This window comes from Psittacula echo (genome assembly GCF_963264785.1).
Source record: "Psittacula echo genome assembly, chromosome: 1".
Taxonomy (NCBI): Eukaryota; Metazoa; Chordata; class Aves; order Psittaciformes; family Psittacidae; genus Psittacula; species Psittacula echo.
The window spans coordinates 51,384,192-51,408,242 of NC_137735.1; the positions used below are offsets into that span (position 1 = coordinate 51,384,192).

A 24,051-nucleotide genomic window follows, 5' to 3' on the forward strand; every position below is an offset into this window, starting at 1 on the left:
ATGATAAAGGAAATAACAAGGAAGAGAATACAATCGCTCACCAACCGGTACCTCACCCCCACCCTGCAGTGATCCCGCCTTTCCAGAAACTCTCCGTTCTACATCCTGGGCATGACGTGCTGTGGTATGGAATACCTCTTTGGCTAGTTTGGGTCAGGTGTCCTGTCTCTGCTTCCTCCTGGCTTCCCCTCCTCCCTGGCAGAGCATGAGACTCACAAAGTCCTTGGTCAGGATAAACATCCTGACCAGCAACTGAAAACATCGGCTTTATCAGTATTATTCCCAGGCCGAAAGTCAAAACCACAGCACTGCACCAGCTACTAAGAAGAAGAAAAACTGACTGCTGCTGCTGATCCCAGGACAACCCCCAATTCTAATGGCCTCTGAATTAATAATGAAGGTTATCAGTATGAGATCTTTTGCTGCTCTTAAGATTTTTGGTCAGATAAATTGTTTTCCTTTGGACATGTGTCCTGGATTCAGCAGTAGCAGCCATTTTTCTCCTTAGTAGCTGCTGCAGTGCTGTTTTTTTAACTTTCAGCCTGGGAACAGCGCTGATAACACCGATGTTTTTAGTGTTGCTAAGTAATGTTTACTCTGATCAAGGACTTTGTGAGTCTCATGCTCTGCCAGGGAGGAGGGGAAGCCGGGAGGAAGGAGAGACAGGACACCTGACCCAAACTAGCCAAAGAGTTATTCCATACCACAGCACGTCATGCCCACTATATAAACTGGGGGCAGTTACCCGGAAGGGCTTGATCAGTGCTCGGGTCAGACTGGGTATCGGTCAGTGGGTGGTGAGCGGTTGTATTCTCTCCCCTTGTTATTTCCCTTATCGTTATTATTCTTGGTGGTCGCAGTAGTGGTTTGTGTTATGCCTTAGTTACTGGACTGTTCATATCTCAGCCTGTGGGAGTTACATTCTTTTGATTTTTCTCCCCTTCCCTCTGGGAGTGGGTGGGGGAGTGAGCGAGTGGCTATGTGGTTTTGAGTTGCTGGCTGGGCTTAAACCACGACAACATGGCACAGTATAAATTGCAATCGTCCTTGGCAACCACTGTATGTGTTGGTCAACATTAGAAGCCAAGTATGACTGCTGTGCAATGGTCCAAGTAATAACACTCAGCACTTGTCCTCTATTTTACTTTAAAACATTGTAAATCCCAAACCTTTTTCAATTTTTCAGTTTTTTATGTGTGGGATTCTATGCACTTTTAAGAGTCCAGTAGTTTTGAATTGTGAATCAAGGTGAACATGGTGATTATACAAATAAAACAGGATTAATTTGGGTTTAAAACTATTTCAAGGTCAATGATAATTCAAATTCATTTAGGGGTAAAAAAAAATAAAATGTAAAGGTGTCCAGCTTTCCCTATGGTTTCTTTCTGGCCTCCTTCCTGTCGGTGATTTCTTTCCTAGCTAATGAAAGCAGACCAAATGTGTTTTTCCCTGCCTACTGTTTCCACTGTGAAGGTGAATCAAACATGACTCACCACAAAACTGTAGTGGATTCAAGAAGGGAAAGAATAGGGCTGAGTGAAAGATGAGTTAGGAAGTACATTTTAAGTCCAGCATGGAGACAGACCCTGGAAATAATTTTCAGCAAAGGAAAGATCATGTGTGGGAGGAGGATTAGATGCCCTCTGTGCATGGAGCCTGGGGAGGGTGGTCATTCGTCATTCCTGTGAAAGCCCTCTTTTTCAAGAGAATCATTTTCTCCCAGCAATTGCATTTCTATGAACGCCACCATTTATGGCATGGGTTTGTTTGGTTTGGATTTGGTTTGGGTTTTTTAATTCACAGGCTTTGCGGGTAGCTGTATACTGAAAACACCTTAGGGGCATGAACTACAGAAATCTAACAAGAGTTACTTGGTATTAATTTTCTGCCTTCCTCTCTGTTGCTCCCTCTCAACACATAATACTAAAGCAAAAACTATTTCATTTTCTCCTCATTCAACTGAAACACATTCTTTTCTTCAATGCCAGCAAGGAAATGTATTTTCCAAGTTTAATTAGCAAGTCAAACAATAACACACACGCTTCTGCAGAATTTTTTAAAGGTTCTCCAGCCTCAGTTTGGTAACAGGTCTTAGAGAGCATGTGCTTCATGTTTTGTCATTTGCAGAGAGCACCCACTTAATTTTTTTCCTGGCTTTCACAAGCAAGCTGACTGATAGCTGGTTTGTTCTCTATTTCAGGTCGTGGAGACTAATTTGGTTGCTTTCGACTGTCACTGGATCATTATAAATGAGGTAACTGTCAAGCAAACATTGTTGTGCACCATGAATCCTGTATGAATGTTTCTGAAGAAAAAGAAAGAAAATGAAATTGAAATTCTATATTTTAAACAGTGAAATAGGTTCTTCCATGAATGCTTGTCAGCTAAAATATGGCAAGTCAGTATATGAAGTAGCTTTCTGTATAAGACATTGAACAACACAGTTCATAGATTTGATGACATTCACATTTTTCATTTGTTTTATGAAAAGCAGAACCCTTGAATTCCCTGGGGAATCTCTGTTGGGGAAAATAAAAAAACAAACTGCTTTCTAAGCATTGTTATTTGCACAGTGCAGCAGATTAAATGCCAGAGCAATCGAAGTGGTTACCACTTAATTGCCTTCTCCACTCCGAAACTCTTCCTCTAGTCTGTGGTCCCATCACTTAGGAGAGCTAAATGATGTATGCAGAGAAACATGCATTGTCCCTTATTAGTTTTATAGCCTTATATGTGAAATGGGTGAAAGCCACAATTAACTTCATTCTGGCAAACTGCTGTAAACTCTAGTCAGTAAAATCTCTGTATTTCGTTTAGTCATTCCTGCTGTCTATTTTAAAGGATGTGAACATGTTTAATACCATCTCTGCTTAATCTGCTTCTGGACTTGAATCCATATTCCCACTTAAGTAACTTACTTTTAACATGTGTTTCAAAATGTTAATAATCTCAATATTTTGCAAACACAGAAATGAGATTAGCAATAAATAAGATTTGTAGGTAATGTTATGGCAAGTATCATGCTTTGTCCTGTTTTTCCTTATCACTATGTTCAAATTACAACAGAAATTTGAATATTTCCTGAATGGTTAATGTTGCATAACATTCCTTGCTTATGGAACCATTTTACCAGTTCAGTAATGAGGTTACAGCTCCCCCACTTATGCAGTGCAAAATTTGGAAATGCAGTTATTTAGGAGCCCCTTACTGTGTGGTGTGTAACATAGCTGTCTTCATATCCAAGTCCATTTGATATGGTTGTCCATTTGCTATTGATGACGTCAGAGCTCTGCCCATTTTGTTGCTTGCATGAATTTTTTGTGACATCTTTGACAATTTAGATATCTCTCTGTGTGCCCGTATTGGCTAAATCAGACTGTTGACTAAGTAATTGTAACACTGCTTCTCTGTCCTCCTAATTTGAAAATTTTAGATGATTTATTACAGTCAAAATGCATTGTTTGGCAAAATCCACATATGGTTCAAATAATTGAGATACCAAAATTGGTTTGAATTGATTCCCTTTTCCATCACTGTGCTAAGGAGATACAACACATTTAGTAATAAAGAAGGAAATACCACCTTCAGTTTTGTGATCAGGAATCTGCTTAGGCTTTTTGAGGTAACATCTGTTATTTTAATTGCTCACTCTAAATGCTATAATGCCTGGAAAGAGTTCCTTAATTTTTACAGTCCCATTAGTTGCTATTTAATGTAATGCAGCAGATTTGCTTGAAGACTGTGTATCATAATAGCAACGCATGTGTAGGAGGAGGGGAGTTGTTCCTATAAAAGGAAAGGATTCATAATTTTCTAAAGCAGAATACATTGTGTTAGACCTTTGCAAATAGTACAAATCTCCTCTGATCAGTGCAGTCAACTGCGGAAAATAGTTGTTTGTGTTTCTTCAGGGCCTTAAAGCAGATGGTGCAATTCTTTATTTAAAATTTGCAGGAGTCATAGATTTGAATGTAGTCATGATCAAATATGCCTTAAAAAAAATATTACAATGGATTTCTAACACTCTGTTTCTGCTTGCTTCTTTTCCTCTGCATAATAGTAAATAAAACCTCAAAATACCAAGGTAGTAAAATTATATATATGCTATGACCCTTAAATCACAAGTGTACAGTAAGCTTAGATTTTATTTAATGAAACTAAAGAAGTTGCATTTGTATGATTTTCAGCACTTTCTTTTGCTCTTTTTAAATGAAAGAAATGTCGTTTTTATTTTAAATTCATGTGTCTCAAGTGTTTTCCCTCATTAAACATTCAGGGTCATCTAACTATGCCCGTGGCTGCCACCAGTTCTCTATTACAATTGTTTACTCAAGGACAGTCCAAAATACATGGCACTGCCTACAATTACCATACAGGAGGTGAAAATATTAATGCTACTCTACAAAGGATTGGTTGGATTTCATCTGAAATAATGTACACAATTATGACCAGCTCTATTAAAATCACAATGGAACGGGTGCACAAAAAAGATGATTTGTGTGAGAAGAGACTGAAAGGTTGGCTTCACTAGCCTATGAAAACAAAGACTGAAAGAGGATATGCTGTCTGTTTATAAACACAGAGAGAGAGTGAATAAATGCATCATTGTCAAGGTCCAGAGGACAAGGTTGGCACAAAAACAAATGAGTTCAACTTGGCCATGAATAAATTCAGATCAAAAGTTAGTAAAACGTTTCTAATTACCGGAGACATCAGTCTGGAAAAACTCCTTCTTTGAGGGGAAAAAAAAAATCAAAACCAAAAACAAAACAAAAAACCCCCAAACCAACCAAACAAAAAACCCCAACAAACTTTTTTAAAGGACACTTTATGGAAAAAGGTCCAACAGGTTTGCCCATCATAGCACAAGAGATGACTGGGAGACACACAGGGTTGTATTCAGAGGCTGTTTTTAGATGGACACGTTTTTTCTAGGAGAGGGCTGGTCCTTGGCTGATGAAATCATCTAGTTCCACCATGTTTCAGCCCAATGTGCTCCACCATGAAGAAGATTATAAAGCATAACTATCTTTTAAGCCCAAGAAGCTAGATCAGGTCCTAAAATCACAACTTCGTTCTAGGAGGTCACATAATTCTACATTTTAATATGGATACTAGAATAATAATAGCATTATACGTTCATTTGAACCCTTACCTTTTCCAGTGGTGATGGCAGGTCAGGTGTGAAATGCCACTCTCTCTGGTGCCGATCAGTAACCAACCTGCCAGCTCTTTCTTTTTCAAAGGTGAGAGCCAATGGACAGACTGGCTTAGCCCTGTTATCTCCAAACTCCTGGATTTTTTCCTCTGTGAAAGCTGAAAATTGATTTCTTGTTGTCCTATCAATTTTCTTCCTTTTTTGCATCATACTCTCCAGAACCTAAGGAACATAAAGGAGATATAGGGAGCAAATTATTATGAAGATCAAGATCTCCCTTTACTTGTCTTGGAAATTCATCTAGTTATGCCTTTCCCATGGCTACTTCTCTTTGGAAAGTGCTGAGAAATTCAGGAAGGGCATAGCACAAGTGTGCTTTAGCATGGGCAGTGGCAGCCCATGAGCCATCCTCAAGAGGGTGTACAGTGCCCACCGTTTCCTGCTGTGCCTCCTGTTCTCTGCTGCTGGCTTTTGAAGGAAGAAACACTCTCCTGTCTTGAGTGTCTAGAAGACTGTGATGAAGACATGGCATGTACTGAAAAATAGGACACGTCTAGTATATGATAAAAATACTGGAATCATCTTGGACCCAAGTTAAGGTGTCTCCATAAGCAAGTATTGCTGCCTTTGTTTGGTGCTTATTACAAGACTGAATACATTCTTTCCCTCCCTGTCTCTGTCTACTTGTGCGGTTGCTCTGTGGTGAATGGTCTCTGCCTATGCCACTTATCTTAAAATAATGAGACAATGGAAACTGAACAGCAGTGTATATTAGGTCTTGCTTCCAACTGGAGTCTCTGCCTGATATTTTGGTGTGATCCTCTTTAGTTCCTTTTCCTAATTCATCTGTAAAGACCTATTAATTTAAAATAGAACTTCTTTCCTTATTTATTTGCCTACTCAGATGAAATGTGCATCTAATTTTATCTTTGTTCCATTTGAAATAGAACAACTTTCCCTTTAGTTCAAGTTCAGACCAACAAAAGAAAGCTTTGAAACTATGTATTGAACTTCTGATAAAAAAAAAAAAATCAAAACCACATAACCTAACCTGAATTTATAGAGGTACCAACTCAGTTCAGCTTGGCCAGCTGTAATATTTTTTTATATTTGGTGCTTGTGTAACAGATCATCTGCCATCCTAATATCATTATACTGTATCCTCCTTTGAAGTGCAAATGAAAATTGTTTCCTCTCATGCAATAGTTGCTTTATATAGTTTTCTTAAGTCAGATCCAAAATTCAAGAATGAGAGATGATGTTGGAGTCATTATGTAAAAGGCTTGTCACTCAGTTAATGCCAAGTATTAAAAAATGACAAAGAAAGATATAGCAAATTACTCAAGTTGAATTTTTCTTTGCATGGCATTGCTTTGTTGTTAACCTAAAATCTGAATAAATGATATGATCAGTGGCATTCACAGCATTTTAAAATAATAGCTGTCATTAATCTATTGATGTATATACCTCCTTGGCAACCAGACAAAAATCTTTTTGGTGTTTTGATTCTGTTATTAGTTCCCAAGAGATGTGTAAACCTATGAGGTAGCAACCTAAAGGTTAAAATGAGAACAGTCTAATTAAAATGTACCAAAAATGCTGAGTATAGAAAAGATAAATACACTTTTAAGGCAGAAAAGATAAATGTTTGAGCAGCCGAAAGTCAAAATCCCTTTTAAAGTATTAATTAGCAATATAACGTGGCCATGCAGGTATCAGGCTTTACATTATTAGAACAAATCTAATAGTCTTGCTGTTACAATTTGGGCACGGTGTAAAATGAAACCAGGCAAACTTTTTTTAGATCCTCTGAGAAAGGATATCATTTAAAATCAGGACAAGAAGCTTCTTGAGCTCTCCTTTCCAGTTATATTGAAAATTACATGCATTTTGATAAAACAGAATTTTTTATTTTTTAGTTTTGGTTTGGTTTTTTACCTTGCAGCTAATGAAATAATACAGACTAAATGAAAAGACGGCTTTTTAAGCTGAGATAAACCATTATCTGTGGTACATTAAGAATTAATAGACCAGAAATGCAAGATATTACACTGGACACAGCTGTTGCCATGTGTTATTTTTGTTTGTAGAAAAATCTATATTTCATAAATAACATTAACAACAGATTAATTCAGAAACTATGACAATCTATGAAGAAGAATAAAATACTTGTGGTCAGGAGAGGAGAAGTTAAAATTTTCATCTCATGTATTTTTCTTCCAAAATTTAATGGGAGCACCAGGATTTAATTTAAATACCAGTATGTCCAAAGAAATTGCTTCAAAATAATTAATAAAGAATGTTAACTGAAGCCAAAATTACCAGGATAGTTGCCTTAACATTTCAGGAGCTGCTTTTTCGAAAAGCTCGGCTTCCTTTTCACAAGAAAAATTCCATAATTTGAGTTCAAGTCTATCTCTTGGTGTCTCTTAAGGACTTCATTATGGCCATAGATCAGGAGGCTAGAGGCATTTAGATACAGTCATAACAGATAATGGCATTTAGTTACAGGTATAACAGTGCAGATCTGCTGTATCCTTTAAAAAATGAAAAGCTATCAATACACAAATGAAAATCAGAAATACTCAATAAACTGTGGCTGTAAACAAGAGTATGTTAAATGCAAGCTCCTTGAGCACCTCCCTTACTTGGAGAGACGGGGGAGGAGGGTATCCAGACATTTAAGCGTCTAAAAAGTTCAGGGCATCAGCCTCTGTAGTTAAGACAGATTATGGATAAGCAGTTCAGCATGATGAAAAATAAATTCTAGTTAAAAAGATTGAGCAATTTTGTAGATTATTTCTCCTGCATTACAGAAAAATACACATAATTGCCTTGAAAGCTACTAGCTGACCCTATTTGGGTCACCAGAAAAATGCTGTTTAACTAAAGTTCAAGTTCTTATGTGAAGATTAGAGTCAGTTGCTGTAGCTTGTGAGCCCACACTCTTCTCGCTCCATGTTCCCCAAGGGCCTCATCATTCAATGGTGTAAAGGACCATGTTCCCAAACTACAGGAATTTATACTGTGTTAAATCTGTTTTTCTGGTTTCCCTAACCTGCCTTAAAGTTAATATTTTAAGGTTAATATTTCACATATTGGTGTATTTACTTAGGGTTTTGTTTTTTTTCTTTAAAGTGTGTCCATAGAGATGAGTGTTCAGCTGTAAGCCTTAATAGGTGCTCCATGCAGTAAAAAGTTGGGTTTAAATTAGGTCATGCTATAAACAAACATGTAGACACCTAGAATGATCTGAAGCATTTTCTTTACCCTTTTGGTAAATCATGTTTGCTAACTTGCTCGTTCATAGATTGTTGATACTCGTTTTCCAGGAAATGAACAATTAAGGCCTGAATAATTGTCTGTACCTTCACAGGTCCTAAGTAATGCTACACTTAGAAATACATCATGGTATGACTTCCTACTGATTTACAGTGCCAAGGGTGCTGTGAAACACTTTTGCTTAAAAGATCAAAAGTAAAAGGAGAGGGAGAGAAAATCCAAAATGAAACAACTAAGCCCAGTTACATCTACAAAGATTTGGTAAAGTTTGGGCACAGTACTTTTTAAACTTTGGCAACTGTTATATAGGTGTTATGTCAGTTGTTTTAATGAGCATGCATATGTTCTTTTTGAGGTTATGGCAGAGCTGGACAATATCTGTGTAGCAATCACATGCCTCGTAGTCCTATCAGTTAATTTCTTGTTTATAATCTGTTGGTAACATTTCTGATTTTAACTCCTATACATATTCTCTCCCTTGCCTTATCTTCCAGGAAATAAATGATGTAGATGTGCAGGAGCTGGTGAGAAGGTCAATTGGAAGGTTAACAATTATTCGACAAACATTTCCAGTCCCCCAAAATATAAGTCAGCGCTGTTTCCGTGGGAACCACAGAATATCTTCATCACTGTGTGATCCGAAGGACCCCTTCTCCCAAAGCATGGAGGTAGTTCATGTACCTGTCTATTCCCACCCAGGAGCTGTCTTTCTAGATCAGATCAAGGTTTTTCCTCAGGGGCTTAGTGTAATTTAATGTTTGTTTTTTATGTTCTCTCCGACATGTAGTTTAATGGCTCATGGCATTGCAAGAAAACGCTTGAGCAGTGGGTGAGTGAGACTGATGGCCTATAACAACTCCCCTACTCCACAACAATTGAGAAAAAAGACCCAAAAAGCCCCCTAATATCCAGGCAGTAGGATAGTTGTTTTGTTGTGCTGTTAAATTTTACTTTTTGTCATCTCTCTGAGAGGAATTTCATCTCCATGACCAATGTCTCGTGTAAGCCTCAAAAGTGTTGTGAATAAGAGAGCCTTCCTGGGGAGCATCTGCATCATCTCTTGCAAGTGTCTTGGTGTATGCACTTAGATCTATGCCTATGTTCCAAAAGAGGCCTTATTTTCAGGTTTTTCTATTTATTAGTTACAAATCAGAATTAAACTATAACAGTCTTCCTACCACATGAAATCAGCAACAAGATCATGGTCACTGTCCTCCTGGCTTCACATAGTTTTCCAGGAGCAGCTCCTCTCTCTCTCAGGTATCTGGTTAGTCTTCGTCATGACAAAGCTATGGCAAATCAGGAATCTGAAATTGGCTTAAGATACTGATTCTACTTTTGGGGTTTTTTGCATGGCCATTTATGAAGTTATGAAAAGATGGCTGCAGGAGGTGCATATCTGACTTAGCAGCAAAGAGCAGTCATCTTGTGATGCTAAAATTAATGAGTGAAGGAAAACAATGGGAGAGAAATAGGGAGGTGTTAAAGATTGTCCTTGCTTAAAATAAATATACTTGAGAGGAAAAAGAGAAGTGTGGCTGGTCTTGCTGTGTTTCAGGTTAGCTGTAAGAGCTTTTGTCTCATAATTTTTCACAAAGCAGCTAGTAAACACCTATTGATGACATGAATAGCTGGCTGTAGCACACTGCACGGTGTTCCCATTAGAGTTCTTAAAATAAATATGGCTATGTAAGGTCGATAGATGCACAGGATATTTCTAGAGGCTATTTAAGAACTGTGAAATTCTTTAGGTTCTACCATTCTGGTACGGCAGCGTGGTCCTACTAACTACAGCAAGGCAGAAAATAAGAATCATGTATCGATAGGAGGCTTCACATTTGATATATTTTTCTCTTCACTTTCATTTCATTTTCAGTTCAGTAGTGAACTGACTCTAGGGAAAAAAAAGTTCTAGAAACCAAAGTTTATTCTCTACAAATTGGCAAAATCTATTTAATATGTTAGCTTGGACCTTATATCTTAACCTATGCCTCTTTATCAACCTATAGCTTGGAGAGCTATAATAATTCTGTTGAAAGCTTTCACAACATTCTGGTTCAAAGGAATGATGGAAGCTTGACTGGTTTAAGTGTTCTACACAGTTGAGTTGCTTTTTTCATATTTTCCCTGAGATGGCTGCACTTCATTAGTGGCTGAGGGACACAACACTAAAAAATGAAAGGAAGAAAAACTCTGACAGTTTCCCTTGTGTGTCCATGTGATGCACAGACCTTTGAGTAGCTGTGGCGTTTGTTTGCTGCTTCTTTGTTCTCCCCAACAATATTATAAATTAACTTCCATTCCAGTGGGGAGTTGCAACAGTTCATAAATTGAAATTTCCAATGCTTTTTTTTATGCCATTGAAGTGTGACTAATCAGATATATTCTCTGGAAATTATAAGGGTGGATTTCTTGATTTTTATTTTTTTTCCCCTGAATTACTGCCCCTGAAGTCTGTGTGAATAATTAATTTTTTCAGCATCTTTATTAGAACACTGAAAAATATTTTGGTGAAGAACTTTCATTGTGTCTCTCGGACTGTCCTAGTTGAAACAACAACTTCTATAAATTTGTATAATTTCGGAGGCAGGAAGTTAAAACCTGGATTCACATAAGTGTTTAGTACCATAACCCTTTTGTTTAAAAACTAGGTGCAATGGTGTAGGCATACATAAAGTAAATGCCATTAGTCCAGATTAATGACTCATACTTACTCTGATTGCTAAATACTTTTCTTCTATACTCTGGAACAAAAGAAAAAATCACATCTGAATTTTGAATTGCATCCACAGAAGGTTATGCAGTTAGATACTGCTTGCTAATTAATGGAAGTGTCCAGCCATTAGTTTAAGATCAAATAAAGGATCAGTAACCAATACCAGGCAATGTATTAAACATCCCAGTAAATTTACATGGGACATAATAAAAGTGTAAAGTGATTTGAAATTACAGCCCCACTCTGTGCATCAGGACAGTTACTAATGAAGCATACTTCTGGAAGTGATAGGGAAGGGTGGTTTTGAGTAGTAGAAATTAATTTTAGTGTCTTTATCATTGCATTATCAGTGACTGATTGTTGTAAATGTTAAGATGAACTGTTAGTGAAGGAATACGAATGCTTAATAATTGCTGAACTCTGTACTCCTGAGCCCTGTTAATGCTTAATGAAGACTCAGCTATATTACTCTAAGACTAGTGAATGCATCCTTCCTCATGAACTGTGACAATAATCTTCTATTCCCATGATACTAGGTTATGGAAGCTACCTTGAAAGCACGGTCATTTTGTTGGGAAATGATGACTTGACATCTGTAGCCCTTCATCTACCAATTTAGTCTCATTAGTGACCTTATTGTCTCTGCTCTCTAGAAGTGGTTTGTTTGAGGGTTTTTTTGTTGTTGTTGTTTGGTTTGTGGTTGTTTGGGGTTTTTTTTAATCTTGTTTTGGTTTCATTTTTTTTCCTTTGGCAAAGGCTTATGTAAAATAAACTTGGCTCACAGCATAGTAATAATTCCTTCAGTCTCCCCTGAATGTCCTTGTGCTGCTGACTTCTTTGGGGATATACAGTTTTAGCTGAAACACTTTGAGTTCTTTGTAGGTTTACAATACACAGAAAAATAATCCAAGTTATTTTCAAAATGCTTGATTAATCTGAACCCTGATCCTCAATGCATGCTTTTAATCCTGTCATGCACAGAGGTGCCTAGCCTGTGCATCTGCAGAATGTAAATTAGTTCCACAGTGAATACTGAAATGGAAATATTCACAGCCATTGGAGTCATGGGAGAACCTTGAGTAAGAATAAAGAAGCATGTTTGAGAAAGAGGGGGTAAAGAATCGTTGTCTTTTAAAGGAAAAGGGAAGTAGAAATCAAAAGTTCTGTGCATTTATGGTACTACCAATGAAGTTGTAAAGGCAATGGATGATCTGGGGATTTTATCAGGAGGAATACCAGCAGACCATTAGATCTTCTTCAGTAAAGCGTGGAAGACAGAATGTCCCAGGAAATTCTGGCAAGGTAAGGAGAAAGACATCTTTCCTGAATGCAAGGGAGGGGAAAAGTCTGTCACAAAACCTTCCTGTAAGAATTGTACAGATCAGATTGAGGATGACACAGGCAAAGACAGCATAAAGATGGAATTTACATAAGAAAATAAAAACATACAAAATATATGGAAATGAGAAATTGGGCAGAAAGAAAGGGTTCTTTTTTTTTTTTTTTTTTTTTTTTTCCTTCTTTTTTCCTCCTTTATTTTAAGGTGATGTGTGGATTTGCATATCGGTGTCTCAGATCTTCTGCATTATTGTGCTTCCTTCCCCTCCCAATAGCTGCAGGACTTTCCCAGTCTTTGGATATTTTTGAAAGGCAGAATAGGGATATTCTCTGCAATGCTGGTGTACTTGCCTGTTGGCAGCTTCCTTCTTTTAAGGTTTTGAGCAGACCATCTGTATGGAGAAACCTTTGCATGGAGCAGTCAGCATATTCCACAATCTTGGAAATGTCTGTTGTCTTGTCTATGACTGATGGAGTTAAAATCCAGCAACCTTGCCTCAGTTAGCAAATTGCTGCTGGCAAATTGATTTTCAGGAATTAGGAATATTCTACAGTCTCTTTCATAGTGAAGCAGAGAAATCTGAGTTTCCCTCAATAACTTCAGGCCCCATGGCTTCAAATGACCAATAGGTTATCTAAAAATAATATTCGCAAAGGTCCTTGCATTTCTGAATATCATTTCTCTTCCCAAGAACCTCTGTTCAGGAGAGCTGAGGTTTCTCCTTATGTAGTGACTTAAATGTTCCTGCCATTTGAGGACAGAAATGACTGAAATACAGCTGTACTATAAATTACTTGTTTCAGAAGTGTTCATGAATTCTAAGCTCCTCTTCTTTTACATTTAAATGTATCTTTCACATCTGACTTTGTACTATGTGTAGTTGAAAGTATATGTATACTATGTGTATTTAAAAGTACATGTATAGAAACCATGCATGGGTGAGTGGATCTGGTACACATGTAATTTCTTTTCTTGAGTTCAACTGTTATCTCTTTAATGCCAAACTGGAACTTCCTCGCACAGTATGTGTTTAACTGTACTCACTGCGAAACATGTACACATTTACTCAGTAAGAGTTTTGTCCTTCAAGGAATCAGCAGCCGTTGCCAAATACTCTGACAGGAAACACTATAAATTGCAGAATCAACATGCAACTGCACACTGAGAAAGATTCCATTGGGTCATATTTTATTCCAGAAATTGTCTCTATCAGAACTGATTTTAAAAAACAGGAAAAAAAGCATGATGAAATGATTTATTTTAAATTTTCAGAGTTTCTATTTTTCAAAAGAATAAAACAATCTTGAAAAAAATTTGATGATGTCCAAATATCTGGTGACTGAAAATTGAAAGTTGCGGGCAGCTGATTAAAAATAAAAGGAAGTCTGTTTACTTTCTTGAGTAGGGCTTTAAATCCTGTAGATGGAGCTGTGCCAGTGATTGGGGTGCCTGTATTTCACATGTATGTAGCTGTTCCTGCAGATCACTTGTAGCGTGACAGCTCTTAGCTGCAGTTCCTAAAGGAGCTGAAGATATGGCTTATTGACTCTTATAATTTCTTCTTAATATCAAATAAGTCATTTAATTACCAGGGTATTATGGGCAAGGCAAAATAAATGACAAATTCTGGCTGCTGGCAGGAGACCAAAAATAATAATACTAATACTCCCATTCTTATGTCTTTGTAGATTTCAAACCTGTATATATACGACACTGTCCTCCTGTTGGCAAATGCTTTTCATAAGAAGCTGGAAGACAGGAAATGGCACAGCATGGCCAGCCTCACCTGCATCAGGAAGAACTCTAAGCCCTGGCAAGGAGGACGATCAATGTTGGAAACCATCAAGAAGGTACCTTTTCCTTGTATTTCCTCTTCCTTGATTTCTAAAATAGTTGCATTAGGCAGTACTCCCTTCTGAAGTGCGTACTGTACGCACTGCCAGTACTAGCAGTGTCTTTTCAAAGCACTAGTTTTGATATATGTACAGTTTCTGAATTAAAATCATAGAATGGTTTGGGTTGGAAGGGACCTTAAAGCTTATTTAGTTCCAACCCTACTGCCATGGGCAGGGACCTCTTCCACTAGACCAGGTTGCTCAAAGTGCTGTCCAGCCTGGCCTTTAACACTGCTGGGGATGGGGCAACCTCAGCTTCTCTGGGCAACTTGTTCCAGTTCGTCACCACTCTCATAGTAAAGAATTTTCTTTCTAATATCTAATCTAAATCTATCCTGTTTCAGCTTAAAGCCATTCCCCTGTGCTGTCACTACATGCCCTTGTAAAAAGTCCCTTTCCATCTTTTAGGTAGGCTTCCTTTAGGTACTGGAAGACTGTTATAAGATCTTCTTGGAGAGGCTTAAAATTTACATTGTAAACCCAAAAACCCCCAGAACAGTGTGTGTGTGTGTGTGTGTGTGTGTGTATATATATGTGTGTGTGTATAAAGGTGCTTTATCTATGGCTTTCATTAGAAAGAAATAAAAGGATTTTAAAATATAATGCTATTTCAAGAAGTTGCCATTCTGCATTAGGTCTTTAACTATCCAAGAAGTTATGATTATGCAGGCAAAATGGAAGGCTCCTTTAAACCCTCCTTATTTTTAACACAGTCCTGGCTCAATCTGCACTAGGTCCAAAATAACGGTTCAAGGCTTTCTTTGGTGACTGTCTCTGGTTTCTATTCTAACAGTTTGAGGTCATGAGACTGCAAGGATAATCCAGCACACATTTCAGGGACAAGATATAGCTTTCAGGGACTCTAAACCATATTGCTCTTAACCTATCATCACAATTTCAAATTCACGTTTGACAGTCCCCTGTATTTTAAGCTATCTTTCAGGCAAGGCTGGTTTTGGAACTTTTCTTCTCAACTTACAGTTTGTAAATACTATTGCAAACTTTTTCATTAATAAACTAGAAGCTATTTCTACTTCCTGAACTCCAAATAAAATGCTTGAGCCATAGAAGTAAAGATACCCTCTTCCCCTTTAGAATTAGAATTTAGTATCTGAGCTGGAGTTTCAGGCAAAGTCTGGTAGCCATACTAGCATCTCTAAAATTAGAAGTGCTCCACCATGGAAAGAACTGCTGACTGTTTTGCATTATGGTTATTTGCTTGTTTCTGTTGATTTTGGATGTGAGACCGACCCTGTTTTCCTGCATAAACATTATTTACGCTCTTTCTTACTACTATCTCATCTCTTTGCATGTCAGAGTTTATTCCATTCATTGCAATATCATTCCAGATATCCAGTTTATCGTCTTCCTCCTAAAATGATGTGATTAATAAAACAAACTCCTTCCATGACCTTTCACAGAAGAGCTGCACTATGTTAAAGATCAATTTACGTAGCTCTTAACCCTGAAACATAAGGAGATATGGCCAAGAGGAATATGAAAGCATTCAGGAAAGCAGGAACAAGTATAAATTTTAGGGTTGTGGTTAGCTTGCAAAAAATATTCATCAATCAGATGCCAATAAAATTCCTGATATGTGCAGCTAACCAGGCTTGTATCCTGTTGCTTTTGGGTTTCTCCTCTATTTGAATGAGATGGCTTTGATAAGAAGCTTCTGTAGAAGAACTTCAGTATCACATCTGCATATTTTGAAATTAAAAAGTTGACATTCATGAGTGTCTGACGAGGTAGCAGGAAAACGACAAAATTAAAAGATAATTAAAGGAAAAATAAAAACTAAGTGAATTAAAAAGTTTTTCTCAAAAACATGACAGTTTTCCTTAACTTTGAAAGAAAATATGAAAAAGTTACCATTTAAATAGTTAAATAGTTTAAAAGGTTCTGTGTTTTCATTTTTAAATCACTCTTTCAAGAATGTAGTGTAAAAACATACTGTTAGTTCAGGGTGAAGATACAACCTGAGATTTGTTAAATGCTCCTGGAAAAAGAATTTCCATCCTCTGCAAAACTTTAACCATATCACAGAGCTGGAATCACCATCTTGTCCTAGATTATCTCTCTCCTCAATGTAGTTTCAGTAGGTGTTGCATTGTAGCCAGGTATGGTGGTGGTGAGGAAAGAATTAAGGAAGAGATGTCTAATTCCAGACTGCCTGCCTTAGAAAAGGACTATCTGCTGTCCTGGCAGCAGTGGAAGTGATGTTGCCATCTACTGCTTCACACAACTGAGCTCTTACTGCCTTGCTGCTAGAAAAAAAAAAAAAAAGGCAGGAAAAGCTAGTTCTGAAAGAAAGTTTTCTAGGAAAAAAAAAAACAAAACCAACACAAAAAAACCCCACCTATCCCCTAGAATCAGAGATACAGAAACAGGAATATTTGGCTTTGTTTTAGCTGCAGAGGGAATCTCACTCTGATTTCTGGGAGGGAAAATAAGAGAAAAGATGGGAAATCTCTATAAAGCTGCACACTGAAGGTGTGAAGCTAATACAAAGGGATGCTGATGTTCTACCAGCAGCAGCACTTGTTAAAAATAGGAGAACTCTGGTGGTAAATAAACTCATTTCTTTATGATTAATAAACCAATAGGCAAAAGTAGGGAATGAGGGGATATTAGATTTTCAACTATTTCTTGAAATGGCAAAATAGCTGTCTGAATCATTTGCTGTTATCTTTTCTTACTTTTCACTCTTGAACATTTGATTCCTGCATCACTATTTCTACAAACAACTCCAAAAGCTGTTCTTTCTGTGTGAATTCAGCCCACTACAATTATTAAAATCAATATCTGTTTCTACCCGTTCTGGAACTGGATAAATAGTTAAATTCATCAGGAAATACAATCCTTCTAATGAATTTGGCCAGCTTTAGCAATTAGTTCTAAATTCACTTTTGTAATAGGAACTATCCCCAAACACATGCTCACTTGTTTATTTCTAAGTAAAGCTATTTCACAATGAGACAAATAAGTATTACTAGAAAACAATTCTACTGTTGGAAAAATTAATCTTCCCAAATAGCTGGAGAATAAATGTAAGTAGGATTATATGGAGGATCAACTCAGAAAAATGACAAGAAATTACTGCATATATCTTCTCTCACACTTACCTGATCTCTTCCCAGTCATATTTGTTTAGCTCACTGACAAGCAACAAATTTTTAGTGCTAGCAGCAACATGGAGCTTATTCCTTTGTGGAAAATGAGCTGTACCTCGTGCTGTTTCATGAATCGTAGGTAGAATTGTCAAATAGTTCTGCTCTCAGAAATGTCAGTGATGCTCAGTGGTGACACATCAAAACGATGCCGAATTGTTTTTCAGGTGGTAGATTAGACTTTCTTCCCTAGCAGCTAAAAATGGTGTATTGAGTTTAAAACTCAACAATGTTTTTGATGTCAGATTTTTTTCAGGAATAAAATGTGAAGCTCATATTTAATGATTGTAGCATTTTTGTCTGCCAGCAATCACCTTGTTTTTCCATAATTGCAAAATAGCTAATGTATTTTAATAAAAAAAAAACAACCCAACAACAAAACAAACCCAACCCAAACCAAAAAAAGCCCAGGAACTGTCAGAGCAAAAACAATATTTTGTGACTGATGATTGAGAAGCTGACATTCCCAAGCGAGGTTCTGACTGCTGGGTAAATAGTGTTTTCTTCACGGACTTACAATATAGTGGTGCCTAAGCGTATATAAACTGTAGTTTATCTTGCCAGTCTAGATGGGACTCAAGTAGGCTTTAACTATATTGCCAAGCTTTATAGCAGCTCTGCAAAGCCCAGAGCAGTGATCAGAAATGTAAGTAAAACATTTTTGTCCTAACAACTGGCATTTCACTCTTCAGTTTTAAATGTGTCAGGAAATCACATGGTTGCAGCTCAATCTTAGAGGAATCTGAGAGCAGATGATAAACATGCCTTCCTTTTCCCCCAAATAGCATTGTTTCTGTAAGTTATATGGAATGAAACATTTATTTGACTCTTGCGCATTATCAGAATTAGCACAAAAATAACTTGGAAAAATCTCATCGGGAAGTTACTGGATTAGTAGCTGTCATATAGAGATGTCCATTTCCTTTGTGATCTCCTTCACTGTGCATTAGCAGAGGGATAAAATACATGCCATAAATGAAGTATGTGTTTTAGAGGGATCCATGATGTGAAAGACTATGCAAAAAAATTGGAGCAGTGTCCTGAAACTTTTCACAGGCAATACACTGTCTCAGTCCATCAGCCCTAAGCAATAGAACAGGCTCATGTAAGCCTTGTAAAAAGGCAGTGTGGGACAATTAGGGCTAGTAGAGGGCAATAGCAAGATTGCCTGGCCTACAGGAGCAGCAAGGTATGTCCCAGGTAGGGAGGAGGCATCAGGAACTCCAGGAAGTTTCCTACCAGATTTAGTTTTGTTGTTGGTATTATATGAGTGGTTCTTTACTATTCTGTCTTTCTGTCTCTTCCCTTTCCAAGCCAAGAGCATTCCCATCTAACCTGAGCTCTTATTACACTATTTGCAAATGTACACAGTCTTGGAAAGTAAGTTCTGGTTAAAGACATTCTTACATGAGAAGATTTCAAAGCATGATAAAATTGCAAAATAGATGAATGAGGAAAATTGTTATGGGTAACACTGGATTGCAGACAAAATTAACTAAGAGAGTTTCTATCTTGCCCCAGTATTTGCAACCATTTAAAAAATCAAGGTAAATAAACTTACACACAATGGTTTTGGGTAGAGATTCAGTTCCAAAATATGGTAGGTAAGTCAGTTAACCTGTTCTGTATGTTAGGGGCTATGTATTAACAAAGACAAAAGTGCTTTCATTAGAATTGGATTGCATTTGTTCAAATGTAACTGAGGTGAAATGCATCTTCATTATTTTTATCATATTTGCTCAAATAAGGACAAATGTTATAAAAATTAAATTAGAAGTTGACTAAAATTTTAAATTGCTGTCTTAGGTCTCAAAAGCTCATTTATATTTTAGACATGATTCTATCTTCATGTCCCATAAATTATTGGGAGCATTCTCAGAAGTCACTTTAATCTTTATATTGAAAGTTCCCAATTTAAAACTGCTGTGTCACAAAATAAGAAGAAAGAAAAATGCTTTCTGAACTTTCTGTTTTACAAAACATCTACCTTAAGAATTTTTTTTTTTATTTTTTTTTTTTCTGATCTTCAGTATTTCCATTCTTTTATCATTTGGTTCCAGAGTTTTGCTTTCCTTTTTCCAGACATTGCTTGTGGCTCACTAGAAATTATTGTGCAGCTTAGGTGGTCTGTAGCAGCTTAACATTCATACTTTGCCTACGTGAGACCCATGAGTTTAATTCACATTGTGGGAAACAAAGTAACACAGGAAATATGAACTATAATATATAAAAGCAGTATATGGTAAGGGATCAGAGTGGTGCAGGACTAGCAATAGGTGTGTGCTATCAGGGAGAGCAAGTCAGCCAGATGGAGGCTTTCAGAGTTCAGATGGGGATCCCAAGCTTTGCAGATGTGTGCTGCTCTGCAGGCATTTCTACATCGTATGTACCATGAAATTCTGGCTTTGTTAATCAAAAAGCCAGATGAGACCATATGAGAAAAAAAGATATGTGGGACAGGTTTTTATTTCTGGTTCATGAATAGGATGTTGTCAAATTTAACAGAAAAGGTTTATATTTGTGAAACTCCGTTATTTGCCTCAGGATATGTTCAAATGATTTTGCAGGTAAACACAAGCTCACTCTGTCTTTACTCTGAACCTGCCAGAGGTGTGATAACTCCAGTCTAAAAGCCATGAAGGTGTGATTATTACAGGATTCTGCTCAAGCATAATAAGTAACCTCAGTGTCATACTAATGACAAGGATGTGTGTTAAAATTGTCTGGCTGGCTCTCACTGAGGGCAAAATGACCCAGAGTCTGCAAAAGACTGTGCAGGTGCACCCTTAATCAAGGCGCTGTTTTTCTTTAATAAAAAAATAAAAAAAAAAATCTTCTACGGCATTCAAAAAGTAAAGATTATAAAAAAGATTAAAAAAGATTAAATATATCTTTGCACAAAGTATTATCTTATTTTTAACTGAAAATGGCACTTCATGAAATGTTTCTATATTATTCCCTGATAATAGTACTCTCTAGTAGTTGCTAGTAAATTTTAAAGGTATTATCTCAGTGATCAACTTTGTCATTTTTATTATAGGATGCTTTATAAAAGGATGACAACATTTTTTTAGTTCATAATAATCAGCAATGGAGGTGCAAATTTGGTACTTCCTGGATTTTCTCCAAAATGAAGATGTGAGAATAGAGCTTTTAAAATCATGATTCAGCAAGGCTCATGTGCTAGGTAGCTTGTATATAAAGCATTCATTTTCCTTTTTTTTTTTTTTCAGTTCAAATAATAAAGCTCTTAAGGATAAATCATTGCTACAAAACTCTTGCCTCATGTTTTGAAGAAAAGCTGTGCATTTCACACAGATTTACACCAGGGGCAGATATTTTTTCTTGTACATACTTAAAATATTCAAGTTATTTTGAGGGAGTGGGTTAAACATCTAATTTTCCCTGAATCTGAAATCTGAAGAAATTTTTTAAGGCTAAGGGTTTTCACTGTGTCTCTGTTGAATTTAAAGTTTGTGTCATCACAGTTCTTATACAAAGATGAAATGAGTGTCACGTTGAATCAACCTTGGAGTATGTTTTGAGTATTGCTGTGGCATTTATAGCCCTTTCAACTCGTGATTCTTTACAGTAAATATTCACTGTTTTTTTCTTTAGTATTTTAACCCCTTCTGATAAAAATGCAAAAAGTAAAAGCAAGTTTGAAAATATGCTGCATTGTGTTGCTTATCTCATCCATTCTTAAAAGCAGAGTTTTGGAGGAAAACAGAAAAATCACTATTTTCAGCTAGGCAGGCCCCTCATTTGTTCAGATCACTTACGTTGGGCTCAAAAAATGCCTAACTTCGTGCAAAACTCAAACTGATCTTATGTGGAAATCTCTTGTATGAGAAACGTTTGGGGGTGGGGGGAGAAGGGAGGGATGCAAAAATAAACAAAAGTATTTTTTGTGCAATTTCTTTTGTTTATTTGTCAGTTTTACATTCACATCCACTAAAATGAGTCACAAAACTTTTTTTTTAATGGGGCTAGAATGTCTATACATGTACACTGACAGGTCAAAGGACGAAAACTGGGAGTGCAGATACACGAAGACTATAGCTTGCATTGCATCTGCTTAGCACTGCTGAGTTTGAGTCTTCTGTGAAGAACTTAAATGATACAGAAACAATTCTGACTTCAAAATTTTTTCAGGAAATGTGTTCTTGAGAAAACTATGTTGATTCTAGTAGTTGTGAATATGTACTGCATACTCAGTGCACAAATGCCTTGGATAACAAAATAGCAAAAGGTTATTATAATTGTGTACTTCTGAGTTTTCAATCCTTTTTTTTTTTTTTTTTTCCAATAGGGTGGAGTGAATGGCTTGACTGGAGAACTGGAATTTGCAGAAAATGGAGGGAATCCCAATGTGCATTTTGAAATTCTGGGGACAAATTATGGAGAAGATCTTGGCAGAGGCATCCGCAAGGTAAGGCTACATGTGTTCAAACAACAGACTATTTTTACTGATCTTTTAAAAAACTTTCTTGTGTTCCATCACAGAACAAACAGAAAACTGATGGCAGATAACATATTGTTGTGTGTCATTAAGAGGAGTAAGAAATGGAAGAAAAGTCTTGAACTTCTAGATATACATCAATTTTACTATTGCAAGGAGGCCTTGCAGTAGGTTGGGTTGATCAAGGTATTGATTGCAAGACTAAATGTGTTCAGCTGTTGCTTGACTGTCCCAAAAGAGCAGTGAAAGCTGCTGGTTTGTAACCCTTGCAACCCATTTCCAAAATAGCAAGTTTTACATTAAATTATGTTTAGAGTGCCCACATTGGCACTATGGTCAAAGTGGGATATGTAGCCATTAGATGATTAAAATTCATAGTTGCAGAAAATCTATCATAACATAGATAAAATTTCTGTAACCTATTGTCTTCGTGAAATAAATATTCAATGTTTTAGTGAAAATTAACTTTTACAGAATAAGTGCTATGTTATGTATTCAGCTGCCAGACACAGTCCAAATACTTGGACTGAGCTTGTTTGAGGAAATGTCGAACATCTCCAGCAAAATTACTTTTTTCAGTTTTGATAGTCTGTAAAAATAAATTTAAGTCCTGTGTAAGGAATGGTGGAAGCAAGTTTCTATTTGCAATGCATATCCTTAACTTTGGACAACTGCCCATCTGGGATGGCAAAAGTAGCAAAAATCATATGGTACCTCTTAGGAAAATAAAAGACTAATAGGCTTTTCCAGGAGCAACTCTTCTTCAACCACAGATCTCCTGAAACATAATATGAGGATCTCTTCATTTAGTGTATCAAATCACACTGGTTTTTATATGTGAGGAAGCTGAAGTGATTGTCGAAAAGCAAATGACAGAGAAAGTTATCTTAATATGTGTAAGCTGGTTCCATGTGTCAGCGTCGCTATATAATGAAGGACATCATTTATCTGCATACAACAGATAAATTTTTCTGCAGCAACAGATACATGCTCTGAAAGAAGGGAGAGATAAAGAGGAAGTTTAAAAGTGTCTCTAAACTCCTGAAATTTCTCCTCCTCTATTTATTGTAATTGTTATTCCGTTCTGCTGTTTTGACTGTTGTCAATACCTTGATGTACGTACATGTCTACAGTTATGTCACCTTGAGCAGAGATCGTGAGAGATGCTTTAGAAACTAAGCAGAACTGGATCTTGTTGATATTTGGAGGTGCACTTCACAAAGTCTTTAGGTGACCAGAATGTTGAATGAATCCTTATTCCTTCACCTGTAAATTCAGCCTGTTTCAACATATTTTGACTTGATTTATTTTACATGCTATGCATCAAGGAGCTATTTATTCTTAAGAGCAACCAAGTAGTCCTTCCTAAGACAAATCTGTATCCCTTCATTTAATTTAGTTGGTTGACTTTGGCTGGTTTTTGACTTCAGGCCTGTCTGGGTGAATGCCTGAGTGAAGCATTAAGTTGTGTTCTTTCATTTCATAAAAATGTAGAAGAGAAATAGATACCCACATAAAGGTCTTAGAAATCTAAATGTGCAAAAAGACTTCTTATCCTTTCTGACTCTTTTCTGATGGTATAATTTACATCTATAATGCAGATTTGAACAGTTTGCTTTTAAAGAAGAGGTTAAGGACCATGGGCACACATAAATTGTGTGAAACAATGAGATAGTGCAACCAGGCTTTTTGAACCTTCCTTGTTTACCCTTTATCTTAGTTCAAGGACAAAGAGACATTCACTGCCTTTGAAAAGAAATAGATTTTTAGTTGGTCAAAGAGAATAGAGTTTTGCATGGAATATAATTAGACCATGAAACTCAGTGTTGCAAGACATGCTTCAGGAGAAAAGCAAAGCTGAAAAGATGCTGAAAGTATGCAATTTTTTTGTGTTTGCCAAGATAAGTGTTTAAAATTAAATATAGAGATTATAAGAAAATTTGCCTGTTGAAGGTTGCATTATAAATACTATCCATAGAGTTTTGTGATGTGCTGTGGCTGGTTAAAAAGAACCAAGTGTCCAGAGCAG

The 24,051-nt window shown here is 36.7% G+C and overlaps 1 protein-coding gene across 2 annotated transcripts in view; it reads left to right on the forward strand.

Annotated features, from left to right (window-relative positions):
• The window catches only part of GRID2 (glutamate ionotropic receptor delta type subunit 2), a gene marked incomplete at its 5' end in the record, with an annotated part of 729,364 nt that overhangs the window by 495,970 nt on the left and 209,343 nt on the right, over window positions 1-24,051 (forward strand). For both annotated transcript variants that reach the window (XM_080624929.1, XM_080624930.1), the window contains 4 exons: window positions 2,201-2,254; window positions 8,935-9,108; window positions 14,184-14,345; window positions 21,873-21,992. In XM_080624929.1, coding sequence (XP_080481055.1) covers window positions 2,201-2,254; window positions 8,935-9,108; window positions 14,184-14,345; window positions 21,873-21,992 — 510 coding nt within the window. The remainder of the gene's footprint in view (window positions 1-2,200; window positions 2,255-8,934; window positions 9,109-14,183; window positions 14,346-21,872; window positions 21,993-24,051) is intronic.